Genomic DNA, 14225 nt, shown 5'->3' with positions numbered 1-14225 from the left:
TCTGTTATTACTTGAAACCACTTAAATCCTATTTTTTATACTTAATAAAATCACTTTTGTTTATTAATTAACTCAGAGTAAGGGATTAATACCTGGGGGAGCAAACAGCTGTGCGTATCTCTCTATCAGTGTTAGAGAGGGCGGACAATTTATGAGTTTAACCTGTATAAACTTTATACTGAGTAAAACAGATTTATTTGGGGTTTGGATCCCATTGGGAACTGGGTGTCTGGGTGCTGGAGATAGGTAACCTACTGAGCAGTTTTTGGTTAAAGTCTGCAGCTTTGGGTGCGTGGATCAGACCTGGGTCTGGGTTGCAGCAGGCTAGCGTGTCTGGCTCAACAAGGCAGGGTTCTGGAGTCTGAAGCTGGCAGGGAAAAAGGGCTCAGAAGTAAATTCAGCATGTCAGGTGACAGTCCCAGTGGGGTTTCTGTGACCAAACCCGTCACATTTACATCCTTTCCAAAACTCTTGTTTGGAGGCCTGTCCTGCCCGTAAAAGAGCACTGGGCTTGGTGACTTATGGAAGGGTTACAGCATGTTTGGAAAACAGAAAGCACAGAGAATCTCCTGGAAATCTGGAAGAATGAAATTTCACCATTTCTGGAAAAGAATGGGGTGGGGGGAGTTTGCAGCAAAAAACCCCAAACCACAGAATAATTTGCTAAATTGCCACATGCTTGCTCAACATAAAAGAACCCTCAGAACTCCTTAAAGTCCTTTGCAGAAGCAACCTGGTTCAAAGACATTGAGGAGGCTATAGGGCTAGCATACGGATATCTTTAAGTCTGCCGCTGACCTAGCTGGGTTGAAGGACTTTTAGAAGTCTGCCAGGGCAGTTTGCTGACCTCTTAGTCTGGAGCTGAACTGGCTGGGCTGGATGGCATTAAGAAGGCTGGAGAAACTTTGATGCAGTTCTGTCCAGCAGACCATTGTATGCTAATGAACATAGCTATCATCTAGAATATAATATAATTTACTTACTTGGTGGAGAATAAGTACTCCCACCCAGCACCGGTGGCTTTTCCCCTATAGCTTTACTTTCAAAAAATAAGGAAATTCCAGACAAATAATCTTGTTCAGATGAAGTTATGATTACAAATTGCTATCATTTTCTGAATGGAAAAACAAGACTTTTCTCAAACATTTGAAACCTGAGAAATTCTAAGTTAACATTAACCTTCAATAAACAAGATGCATGAGAGTCTGGAAATGCACAGTTATGGTTTCATAAGTATAACTGACATTGTATCAACCCCCATTCTATCCAGCAACTCCATCAGCTCCTCACAACCCCCTTCCATCATTTCTAACCACCAACCCCCAGCTTCGTTACTCTAAATACAGATCTGCACCATGCCTGGAGCTCAGCACAGAGGTGCTCCTGGCCCAACCACAAACCCTGCTCTTCTTCAGCCACCAACATGTTGAAAATGAGAAACAATGATGCCTTCTTTCTCATTTTTAATATACATTCCAGAACAATGTGATCTATCTATCCATTCATCCATCCATCCCCATACACACCCCTCTATCCATTCATTCTGAGACACATCTATCTATCCATCTCTCCACCCACCCCCATACACACCCTTCTATCTCCCTCCATCCACCCTCATACACACCCACCTATCCATTCATCCATCCCCATACACACCTATCTATCCATTCATCCTCAGACACATCTATCCTTCCATCTCGCCATCCATCCCCATACGCACCTCTCTATCCATCCATCTCGCCATCCATCCCCATACACACGCCTCTATCTCTAGCCATCCATCCATCCATCTTATCCTGCCACTCATCACGTAGTATCTGAGCCCCTTCCATGTAAAATCAGTGGCAACAGTGCAGTCCCTAGCAGACTACACAGAGTCTCTGGCATTTCTCCCTTTTTGGGGGGGGGCAGTCTGTGTTTGGGGTAGGGAGTTTGGTTTTGATTTTTTACATTGTTTGTTTTCTGTTGCTGAGGTTGATTTGTTCTCACGTTGGGTGGGTGGGTCTATCTCAGTCCACCCTCCCGGTGGGACAGTGGCTGTAACACCTTGTACTAGTTCCCTTCTTCATCAGCTGATAACGGTTGAGGATTCTGCACCATAAGAAAGCTGCCCATGGCCCAAGGCTGAGAACAGCTGGCAGAGCGAGAGGTAGACTCAAGGATTACAATACCACCAGGGCTGCAGTTGGGCATGACCCAAAACCCATTGAGGTGAATGGAAAGATGCCCATTGACTTCTATGGGTTTTGGGTCAGGTGCTAAGTGAGGGATTCATTCCCCATGCATCCGATGAAGTGAGCTGTAGCTCACGAAAGCTCATGCTCAAATAAATTGGTTAGTCTCTAAGGTGCCACAAGTCCTCCTTTTCTTTTTGCGAATACAGACTAACACGGCTGTTACTCTGAAATCTGATTCCCCATTCAGAGACATGGCCTGGTACCAGAGTGAACTTCCTCAGTGCAGACAGGGCACCAGACTCAGCAGCTCGATTTGCAAGGACTTCCCACTGGGATTCCAGCCAGCCTTTAATTCCATATCCCCTTTCTAAAAGGGGAGGGATCCCTCCCACGTATGTAGCGCAGCAGAGCATGGTACAGCCCTGTGAGCAGGGAGACTGGCTCATGAGAAACTAACAGAGGCTGGAACCGCGACTCCTTCGCAACCCCCAAAGCCAGAGCCTCGATTGTGTCAGCAGCAAACCTCTGTGAGGGGTTAAGGGCTCTTGGAAGTTCCTGCAGTTCACAAACATTAAAAAAAAAACCAGCCCTGAAGATCTGTGCAAACTTTGTGAGGCTATCTGCCTTCCCCCCAGCCCCCTAGATTAAGTTAATTCAACTTTGCCTGGGAACTGGACACACAGCAGGCAAATGCAGCTAACAATATCAGGCTGTACACTCCATCCAGATACCGATTCGGCTGACCACGTCAATCATCTGCAGCAGCCGGTGAGAGAACGGGTACCACACAATAGACAGAGACCTGGGGAAGGGGCAGGAAGGCAGGCACTACTGGGTACACGGATAAGGAGAAAATGACAGGAGATGAGGGTGATACAAGCTGGATGTACTGGGTCAAATTTAGGCCTGCTGCAAACCAGTGCATTGAAGTCAATGGAGTTGTGTGTCCTTACAGCAGGGCTGAATCTAGCCTGTTGCTGAAAGGCTTTGGCCTGACCCATCGAACCGAGGTGAACTTCAGCCAAGCAGCATAAGACGAATGAACATATAACCCCAGATCAATGGTCAGTACAAAACAGGGAGGCATGGGAATAGATGCATTTGAATAGCTGGAGATACTGCACAGTACAGGACGCAGTGGTGGAGAGACAGACAAAAAGAACAGAATAGGAGGATGGAAATCATTGGAAACATGGGCCCAATTCCTCCACTGGTGTAAATTAGCGTAGCTCCACTCAAGTCTGAGGATCTGGACAGAAGGGAATGGGTCAATGGAAATCTCTGTAAGCGGCACGTCCGAGACAGGTGACCAAAGATGGCTCGAACAATAGTCACAGAGATCAGGCCACGGAAATGAAGAGATACCGCTGGATTCAGACACTGCAGACTGGATCTCAGGAGCGAACCCTGCTAGGTGCCTGGACAAACCCAGCAGGGCTGGGCAATGCATTTCAACAGAGGCACTGGAAGTACGTTTGTACAACTCCCAGCACAATGGTACCTCTCTGCTGACTGGGGTCTCTTGGAGCTACAGTCTTAACAAGGTTGCAAAATTTAGACTGAATTCCCAACAGCCTGAAGTCCAAGTGTCTTTGGAGCTGAGGTTTGAGCCCTTCTCTGAACACAAGACAGGAGAGCTGCTAGGAATGGACAGGCGGATACGGGGACAGATCCGACACCCACTGAACACAATATAAAGACGCAGAGGGAGTTAGATCATTCTGCTGTGTATTTTCCAGTGGGCCAGGAGAACAGCCAGGATTTTGAGGGCTGTGGATGAAAGCTGCTAAGTTATTATTAATTAGTATTAACACACCACAGGTGAAGGTGCATGGGCTCTGGACTGTCACAGTAACGCACAACAACTCCCGAGCTCTTTGCCTGAAAGGTCCAGATTTTCAGCTGGTATAAACTGGCAAACTTCCAGTGAGGTCAATGCCAATGTACTCCAGATGAGGAGCTCTCCCTAAATGTACTAGTTAATCCGCCAGTCGCTTTCATTGGTGTGTGCCGGAGCAGGGGGCAGGAACAAATCAAGAGGTCATTCGGTTAATGAGCACAAGCGGCTGCATCAGAGACAAGAATCTGCGCAGACGCCCGCTCGGTTGCAAACTCAGGGGAAAGGTTCGAGTTAGGTTGAATAGCTGGAGGTACTGCACCTCCTCGATCCACGTTCATTGCATCTCCTGAGGAGGGGTCAGCCAAGGCTGCCTGTCAGCCCGGTTCTGAAAGCATTGCCTGTTTGCAAGCGTGCATTAACCAAACAAAGGTTTCAGGGTGACTACTGGCCGAGATTTGCTTCTGCATGCAACTCAGGCCTGGGGTGCTCCAGGAGAACCTTGGAAATCAGCTTGGGGATTCCCTGGAGATGATGCTGTCCCAAGTGACTCATCTCCTGAGATGCCAGACACCATGTTAATTGCACAGTACACTAAATAATTTGGAGTCAGTCATACTGAGTGAAATCCACTGTGTGAATCCTATTACAAGGGCTGCTACATTGATTTACACCAGCGGAGGAACAAGCCCCTAAACCCAGAATGTCCTTTGCAGCTAAGAGTGATTCGAACCAAGTGGCTGAAGCTTTTTGTGAGTGTGGCAAAAATGCAGATTCAGAGACACTGAAACATTTCATGCATATGCGTCAGTTACGCCAAATTGTTTTCCTCAAAACCTCTCCCCACCTAGGGTGACCAGATAGCAACTGTGAAAAAACGGGACAGGGATAATAGGCGCCTATACAAGAAAAAGTCCCCCAAAATGGGACTGTCCCTTTAAAAATGGGACATCTCGTCTCTCTGTCCCCACCCCCAAAAATCTGACAAAAATCAAAATGTTTAATTCCAACATTTTCGAAATGAAACGTTTCTATTTTCGGTTCCAAGCTTCCTTCCGTTTTATTCACAAACCCACTCCAAATCCCCGTCAAACCGTCGCACTCAAAATAAAACGTTGCAATTTTGTCAAAACGAAACGTGTCACTTCACTTGAAATCAATTTTTTTCTGACTTTTCGAGGTGCCAAAAATTTAGGGGAAAAAAGGTTTCCAGTTGAACCCCAAACGATTGACTTTTTTCGATTTTTTTCCCCCAAACGGCCAGCGAACCAAAAGATCTGTTATTCGCTCAGCTCTAGTGACCACAACAAACCTTTAGTGCAATGGTCAGAAAAGTACCCGTATAAGAATGGCTCCTCCTTACTCAGTCAACCTACTAGCTGGGCCAAACTCTGGAGTTATTAACACCAGGGTTCACAGTTATGAATGAGAGCGCAGGACACATCTGCTGCCTGTAATGACGACAAACTAAGCCTGTGCTTCTCTTGATTCCTGTTAGCCCTGCAGAGCTAACCCGGTTACAGGACAGTGCACCAGAGCCTGATGCATCGTCAACAGGATTGTTAATTTAATCCCATTTACAGGACTTTTACTGCCGGTGTTGAGGCATGAGCCAGAAAGAACACCATGCTTCTCCCAGAGGGAGTCTGCACGGCCAGTCAGCAGAAGTGCTGAGTACCCGCAATGGTAACTGAAGTCAATGAGAGCTGCGGCTATGCAGCCTCGATGGAGATCATGCCCCCTTCTTCTTTCCTGAAACCTGAGGGTATTTCAGTGGAGCTACACTGATTTACACCAGCTAAGGATCTGGCCCCGTGCATTCAGTATGCTCCAAAATGATCGCCATAAAAACGGAGCATCCCAGCTACTCCCAGCAGGACAGACCCACAGCAGAATCACTCTGAATTACACTTTAATCAGTATTGATACAGAGGGTGGTTTTGCAGTTCATGCAGTGGACTGGGACTCAGGAGATCTGGGGTCAGTTTCTAGCTATACCACAGGCTCTCCTTGTGACCTTGGGCAAATCATTTAATTCCTCTGGACCTTTTTCCCCTTTGGGAAAATGGGGATAACAGTCTGTTCTTTCTCTCACCCTTTGTCTCGTCCGTTTACGGCCTGATCCAAAGCTAGACTTCAACATGCTTTGGATGAAGCCTTTAGACTGTAAAAACTGTATGGGGCAGGAACTGTCTCTTACTATGTGTCTGTGCAGTGTCTGGGACAGTGGGCCCTGATCTTGGCCAGAACTTCTAGGCATTTATGTAAACCAAATAACCTATACATAATAATAGGACCAGCCGTTCCCTTTAAGCGCAGGCACAGATGGGGGGATTTTGATTCCCAATTACCTGATCCGTGGATGCAATCGGGTAGCTAAAAGGTCAAAATCCCATGAGCGGCACGCGCAGTTAGCTCCGCCCACAATTGGCTGGTGCCTGGGAAGTTAGAGGCGTCGTTAATTATGTGGCCCCTACAGAGCTAATTATTCTGTATTCAGGCAAATGTCCCATGTAATAAAAACTCAGGGTTTGCCACAGTAGCCCACAGTTCAGTGCATTCCACATCCCCCTTTGTGCCTGATCCCCTCAGCATGTGACTCTAGAACAGGGAACAGCTAGGGGAGTTACTCCTTTAGCACAAGGGGAAGCTCACGTTTTTCAGCTCCAGAGGTCCTTAGTTCAATTCCCAGTGGTAGCTCAGATGATAGTTGTGCGATGGGGTAAGCTTACCCCATAAAGGCAATACTGCCTAATGGTCAGTCCGCCCCACCGTCTGGCTATTTAAAAGCTGAAAGGGTCTTATCGAGTCAAACACCGAGAGGATCTGAAGTGGAGCTCTTATTGGCTTCCTGAGAAAAGAAATCGAGGCAGGAAGCATGTGCCGGCCCACTCTAATTCAGCAGGGGGTGCTGCAGGGCAAGCACACCCGATGATGCTAGCATTACCTCCACTGAACTTGAGCGCTAAGGGATGGAGCCCTACTGTCATGGCTGCCGAGTCACGGAGTCAGAGGGACATTCCCAGGGAGCAGTGCCACCATTCCTCGCACGTCACCGGCGCATCTCCTGTCTGCTGCTGCCCTATAGCTGTATGGTTGGAGGCAGAGCCTCCTGTCTCCAGAGCCAGCTTTACACACTGGCCTGGAGCATGACCTACCCCTGGGGGGGTCCTGGCTGATGTCAGGTGTCCCCACGATCACACTGACTGCTTTAGGAAAACGGCCGATGGTGGCCGCAGCCAGAAGCAGGGTACTGGGTCAGCTGGGCCAATGATCTGTTCCATTGCTGCATCGCTCAGCTTCTCTACCAGAGCATGTTCCTTTCCCCCTGGGAGGCAGGGTCTTTGGGGCACCCACTGGCAGAGCAAACAACTCACTGGGTCTCTTACCATCGCCTCTGTATCTGCTCCTGTCCATCCACCAACCTGTACCATGACCACAAACTCCTTCCGCTCAAACATAACTGCGTGCAAACCAGAGCTGTCACCCGCTTTCGCACACTCCTCTCCTCTCTGGCTGGTCCCAGTGGTTCTCACAACAGCGATCCATCCATCCAGAGAGGCCTTTCTAACGTTACTATCAGTGGGGCACTAGGTGACAGCAGTGGGTCTGGGGGACTGTTCTGTCCGCACATTGCTTGCTCCTCCAGTCGAGCCCAATCAACCCTGATAATACTCTGTCCTGCTTTCTTCTATTTCTAACCGTTCTGTACTGATGTAACATGCATCAGACTGTATCAGCTACTAGAATATGGACTCTTATGGGTAATCACAGACACCTCATGCAGAACCTTCCAAAACCAGTACTCTTGTGCAATTCAAAACCAATACAAGGAAATATTTTTTTTCCTCACAGCACATGATTAGACTGTGGAACTCACTGTCACCAGATGTTCTGAATGGGCTATAAACCCTCATGCTTCAGGATTTAAGCCAATCTCTAACAAATTAGGGATCAGCAGGAGACAGTCCTAGGGGACAAATTAATTCACTGCAAGGTTTCTTGCCGAAAAACTGGACTGGATTAGATGGATCTAATAGAGCAGTTCCTATGGGCCTAGCAGATTTGGGGTCTGTTCGATGGTCAGACCTTGCCCAGCTCACTTCACCTCCGTACCAGGGGGCTAATGATATGATATTTTCCCACCTCCCAGAGTGCAGTGAGGATTAATTCATAAAGTCCCTGATTCAAGTAAACACATAGATCATTGGCTTCAGTGGAGCTTAAGTACATCCTTGAGTATATTGCTGAATCAGGGGCTTCAGTACTTCGGGCCTGTCACATTCTCAGAGACCCGGTACACATCAAAAGCTCAGATCCAAATCACCCCAGACTTTGAGGAAGTTGAATTCTGGGTCAAAATTTCACAGCTCAGTCCTACTTCTGTCTCCATCACTGTCACGGCTACCACGAATAAAACTCGATTTGCAATGGGACAAACCCAGAGCTCCTCGCTCAGGTTCACAGGAGCAAATGGGAGTTTGGATTCCAGGCAGTTTTAAAAGGACACACATTTCAACTCCAGAGACAGAGCAGACTGTGGAACTCATTGCCACAGGATTATTGTTGAGGCCAAGAATTTAGTATCAAAGAGGGGCCAGCCATTTATATGAATAACAAGCATAGCCACCATTTGAGTAGTTAGTGCGGATGGAGTTTTGGAGGGGACCTAACACCTTCAAGCCAATCACTGACATTTAAGGATTTGGAGGAAACCTTCACGGTGATCATCACAGCTTACCACAGGGTTTCTCCTTCCATTGTATGAGGCGTCTGGTTCTGGCCACTGTCACAGACAGGATGGGCCATGGATCTGATCCTATGTCTCTAAAACACTGTCCCCAGCCAACGTGACAAACACGTCACAGCTCGCAATACTGTTTAGTGCCAGGTGACTCATACTGTAGGGGAAAGGCAGTGAAGGGCTTGTTCCCTTTGAAACATCATACTTAGCACTGACTGGACAGCAAACCACTCTGCTGGGATGAACAGCTACAAGATGTTCCGACATATCCCTTAACAGCAGAAGGCACTGTGGTATTTTGCAGCATGGTAACACACACACCTTCAGAGCCAAATTCAGCTCTGCGGTAACTGCCTGCCACGGAATTGCGCCCGGGATCAATTTCCATCCGCTATGTCTTTGGTTAGCGCGGTCCAATGGAATGGTCCCTTCCCACCTGAACCTCTCCCATTTACTCTCCCTGTCTCCCATCAGCCACAGCCATGGTTGTGCAAATTCAGCCTCCCCGGACAGAATCAAGGCCACACACACGTAGCAGCAGTCTCAATGCGGGAGTCAATGACCTAATGCAACCTGCATTCCCTCTGCTCAGATTCTGGGGGGAGCTAATGTTTCCCAGCTGAGCGGATTGGTCTTTCTGCCTCTGAACAGCGCAAATATTAAGCATGCAATTAATAAATAATGCCACGCTACAATCTCCAGTAACAGAGTCCCACGACGGGCTCAGAGCTGAGTCAGGGGCCTACGTCACATTCTCTTTCAATGGGAACTATCCCGCTCCAGAGAGAGCCTGAAATTCCATGTCCACGCTCACCCCTCCCTGGGCTTCCTCTGACCCTGCTCCACCAATGCCCCGCCACCGGGACCTGGGGGAGAATGCCTGCTACGGGCAGGAGAGGGGAACACCGCTGCCACTCACTGCTCCAGCACCCTCTCGCTCTTCTTCCCACCATATGGATGGGTCAGAAGTCAGTGGGGCTCCCCCCAGTTCCACCGGCCCCTGGGAGTTCTATTTGGCGGGTACAGGTCGAGATCTACAGCCTACTTATCACTGTAATCAAAGAGCCGGGGCCACCGCACGAGATTCCCCTATAGCAAGGTCAGAGCATGGCTGGGACATGACAATTGGTCAAAGTTACAGCGGCACAAACGACTCAGGGAACTGCCAGCTCAGCAGGGGGCTGCTCGCACTCAGGGTCCTGCCTGCTGCCGGTGCGGCGAGGAGGGTTGGGGGGGGCGGGCGAGGCGCTGTATTTTTCGAAGAAGCTTGGGGGTTAGTGAGCATCTGCTTTCCTCTTCCTCCTCCCCACCCAGGCTGGGCTTGTGCCATGGAAATGGTGCAAAGGGAAGACGGCGGGGGAAGAGCCGGAGCTGCAGACGAAGTGCCCTTGAGGGGACGGATCCAGTTTCTTGATTTAAGAGTCAAACAAGCAGGTTTCACTCCTTGGTTAATATTTCATTGGGGCCACGTGACGCCGAGATGGCTGTGTGGTTACTGAGACGCCTGGCTCTGCACTTTGCAGCGGAGGGGGCGGACGTGGAAATACAGAGAGGATCGTCCTGGGGTTGGCGGGGGGGGGCGGAGATCGGGTTTGGAAGTGGGGACTCCCAGCCAAGCAGCAAGACACCCTCCACGAGGAATGCTTCCCCTGTCACTAGTGCACCAGCATTCACAAGTCACGCGCACGTGCAACCCACTGGTGAGTGAGCATTACAGGCTCCCCTCCCCTCATGCCCAACTCACAGAGGATATGAGCCTGTTATAGTCTCAGTTAAGGAGCCTTGCTCTTTAGCTCAAACTCCTGCTTTTCGCTCTGGAAGTCCCTGGTTCAATCCCCGGCCAAGATGGTGGCCATGCCATGTGTCCGTGACATCTCCTCCTGGGGTAAGGAACAAGTTCCCACTCATCCCAGGTGTGATCCTGAGGGACTTGCACCCAGGGGGAATTTGGCCCTGTGCATCCCAAAATATGCTGGGGTTTTGATAAGACTTCCCTGGAAGTTTGCCTGCCTGGGGCATGCAGGAGGAGTCAGAGAGGGTATGGATGTGTTGAACTCCTGGCCCCGCTGACCCCGGGGAGCGGCTCTCACTGGGCACCAGTGAGAGGAGCATTTGTGCACCGGGGGTGGGGGCATTCACGCCTGTGTGGAGAGTAGCAGCTCTTCCCCCTTCATTTCCAGATTGGGGCCTTTCCTTCGGGTGGGCAAGGGCGAAGGGGGCCCTGAATGTGCCTTCAGAGCCTGGTCAGCTCAGTCAGCAGGAAATTCACACCCGAGGGGCAGGGCTCCTTTGCAGGAGACTCGCTCTGCATTGCCAGCCAGGGAGAAAAGGAAGCTCGGCCCCGGCAGGGCAAACGCACAGACTCCTAGTGGGGCCAGGGGGCAGCTCAGGGTAGAATTTCCCCTTATCAGCCCCCTACACACATTGCCCTGAAGTCCCACTGGACCTAGGGACCTCAGCCCTCTCAGTTGTAGTGAAAAACCTTCCCTCCCGCCAGCCTGGCCTGGAGAGGCCACAGAACAGGGAGACGCTTGGGGAAAAGACAGGTGGTTTCCCCTGAAAAAACATGGCCCAGACCCTGGGGCAAAGGCTGTTCTAATCCTGTACCCCGTCCCCCTCCACCGCCTGGGGGAACAGCACTAGGAAGGAGTCGGTTGCTGGACAGTGCTGTACCCCCAGGGCACGGGAGTTAGAAGGGGTCAGAGGAGGGGAACGGGGTGCTTGGCTCCAGGAGTAGGGGGAAAGGGAAGCTGGACTGACCCAGGTACCGGGGTCGGGATGGGGGTGGATCCAGGCTGCAGGGAAATGTACCATCAGTAGTTACCTTCCATGGACATGGGCTCCAGGATCCCGAATTGTTTGAGGACGGCGATGAAAAGCATAATGACCACGGCCATGGCACAGAGTTCCATCCCCTGGATGCCCATGGCCGGCCAGCGTCCCACGACGGGCGGCGCAGCACCAGGGGCATGCGACTCACGCCCCTCGGGGCCAGCTCAGCTCTGCCAGCGCCCAGAACCAGAACTGAGGGGCCAGGGAGCAGCCGTGCAGCAGGAAAGAGCCCGTGGTTCCCCACCACCACCAGCCCCTCGGCAGCCTCACATCTCCAAGTCCTCGCTGGAGACAGACGGATGAGTAATCTCCTTTGGCTTTCCCCGCGGGGATGGGAAGAGGGGAGATGGGAGCTGGCAGGGGAGTGGTGCAGTTGACGCCTTGGTAAAGCCTCGAGCGTGGAGGAAGAAAGAAATCAAACTTTCCGAACTTGGCTGGGCAAACTTTCCTAGCAGCAGAATCCCGGCACGACTGGCTCCTGCCCGGGGCCCATCTCGCTTGGCTGCTGCAAACTCCCGTTGCTCCGGTGTGTCTCTGATCAACTCAGCGCTCCGTCAGTCCGGGAGGCTGGCTCGCACGGCAGGGTCAGCTGGAGGTTCTGAGGGGCTCCCCCGTGCCCGGTGATGATGCACTGACGGATGGAGCATCCGCCCGGCGCCTCCATCTCGCCTCTCCGCAATGCCATTGGCTGCAGGGTGGCTATAAAATTCCACACACTCCCCCCCCCTTCCCTCCCCCACCCCCCAGCACACTCACACCCTGAGACCTCGGAAAGGGGGAGGAGGCTGGCTGGGTGTCTCTCGTTGCGGGGCGGCATTGATCCAGACGAGAGACGCGCTGGGCCCCAGCTGCGTCTCCGAGCGACGAACGGTGCCGGCGGTTGCAGACGAGCCGTTTAGTTGGTGTGTTTTGTGTGGAAGCCGCGGCACGTGAGAGCGGCTCGGGAAGCCCGGGTGGAAAGGTGACTCTGCAGTGCCGACACCCTGAGCTCACCGACCTGGGGTCAATCAGAAGCAACTCCCCTGGGGCCAAGGGAGCGGCGCTGGAGGAAGGAAGAGCAGAACCGAGGCGGGTACCAGCAGTTGAATGAAAGGCGATCGAGTGCGCACAGCACAGCTAAACTCTGGGGATGCAGGAAGCATCCCAGAAGATTCCTTCCCATTGCAATACAATCATGGGGGGGGCCGCACTCTCCCTGGGTATAAACTGGGGGGGGGGGGAGGGGTTTCACTGACTCCACTGGAGTTCTGCCCCTTTGCACCAGCTGAGGATCTGGCCCTTGACCTCTGAAAATCTCCCATGCCCTGCAGTGGAGTTTCTACCTTTCAGGGGAATGTTATTCACCAACTGCGAGCTCCTGTGAGACAGACAAACCACTTGCTCTCTCTCTGCAGGGCAGCCTGGATTTTAAGGCTGCAGGACTCTACTTCTGCCAGGCCACACCCCATTATTCCACAAGCCCAGGAGATAAAATGCCCCTAATGTCACACAACAGAGCGCAGTGGGTCTGTACAGGAGACGGACCCAGGGACATGCTCAGTGTTTCACACGCAGATATTCATAAGCGGATGTGGGGCCCCAGATAAATCAGCTGGCCTGTGGCCCTGTATAAAACATGCAAAGAGCATGAATGCTGCATGCACCCATGGCCGTGTGCCACGCGTGTTCACACGTGCTGCAGGAGACAAGGCCAGACAGTGCAACAGATCACAAGTGGAATGGCAGCATAGCAAGAGGTAGCGAGTAGGGTCCCCAGGGGCGTTAGCAGGGTGCTGGGTGGCATGTGAGGGGCCCTGGGATGCTGCTACTCCAGGAATCCACAGGTAAGAGACAATCCATTCTAGCTGATGTGTTGACGGGAACTACGGTAAGAGAGCCAGGTCAGCGACCCCTAAAGCACGCACCCGCTTTACAGCTGGCATTGCAGTGGGCCAGATTCTGTCCCCACTCGTGTGCAGTAACTCCAGTGAGTCTGTGCAGGCAGAACGGAAACCCACCATGGTTTTTGCAAGGGAAGCCAATCTCCTGATTTGTGGGAGAGGGGCCTAACTGGTGAGTTTTGAGCCCTCAAACTTGGCCCCGCTCCGTCCCGCCGCAGGAAGTGAGGCTGCAGGAGCACAAGGGAGGGCACCCCATGTCTCTGGGCCTCCTTGCATATTGGGGAGGTGGCAACACCCTCAGCTCAGTTCTAGGCACTGCAGGACGTTCTCCTCCTTGTGACACATGCACCCAGGTCACTAAGTATCTAGATCTGTTTGCATAGCGAGACGTTCACCTGTGTGTGGAAAGGCACAGAACTTCTGTGACACGCTGCGTACCCATCTATACAGACGATCGGGCTGAGGATTTATGAACCTCTCGGCACTTATAACCCCACGCACTGACTCCAGCGGGAAATTAGCGAGATTATGACTCCACATGGGACACAAATGATCTAGCAAAAGTGTTTGTCCCAGGGTATCATTGCCCCAGGCCTCCCATTCCTACAGGGTTGCATGCAAGAGGTGGCTGCATTTCAGTCACTCTGCACAGATCTATAGATTACTCACACGTGCACTTTATAAGATGGGACACTAGGAAGAAGTGACCCGATCAGACACGAGGTCCATCTAATCCTGTACACTCCCCCCAGATG

General features: G+C 51.4%; 1 protein-coding gene across 4 annotated transcripts in view; it reads right to left on the bottom strand.

Moving 5' to 3' along the window:
* Positions 1 to 14225, bottom strand: part of KCNIP3 (potassium voltage-gated channel interacting protein 3) — an 82876-nt gene that overhangs the window by 14626 nt on the left and 54025 nt on the right. Inside the window, exon 1 of one of the 4 annotated variants that reach the window (XM_084615336.1) lies at positions 11583 to 12160. The exons of the other annotated variants lie outside the window; for them this stretch is intronic. Within the exon in view, the coding sequence (XP_084471462.1) occupies positions 11583 to 11685 (103 nt within the window). The 5' untranslated portion in view covers positions 11686 to 12160. Of the gene's footprint in view, positions 1 to 11582; positions 12161 to 14225 lie in introns of those variants that run through there. 4 annotated transcript variants of the gene reach the window in all.

The sequence above is a fragment of the Lepidochelys olivacea genome (genome assembly GCF_965140295.1).
Source record: "Lepidochelys olivacea isolate rLepOli2 genome assembly, chromosome: 26".
NCBI classification, from domain to species: Eukaryota; Metazoa; Chordata; order Testudines; family Cheloniidae; genus Lepidochelys; species Lepidochelys olivacea.
The sequence above is the reverse complement of the archived record's forward strand: the minus strand, read 5'-3'. Positions and strand labels throughout refer to the sequence as shown.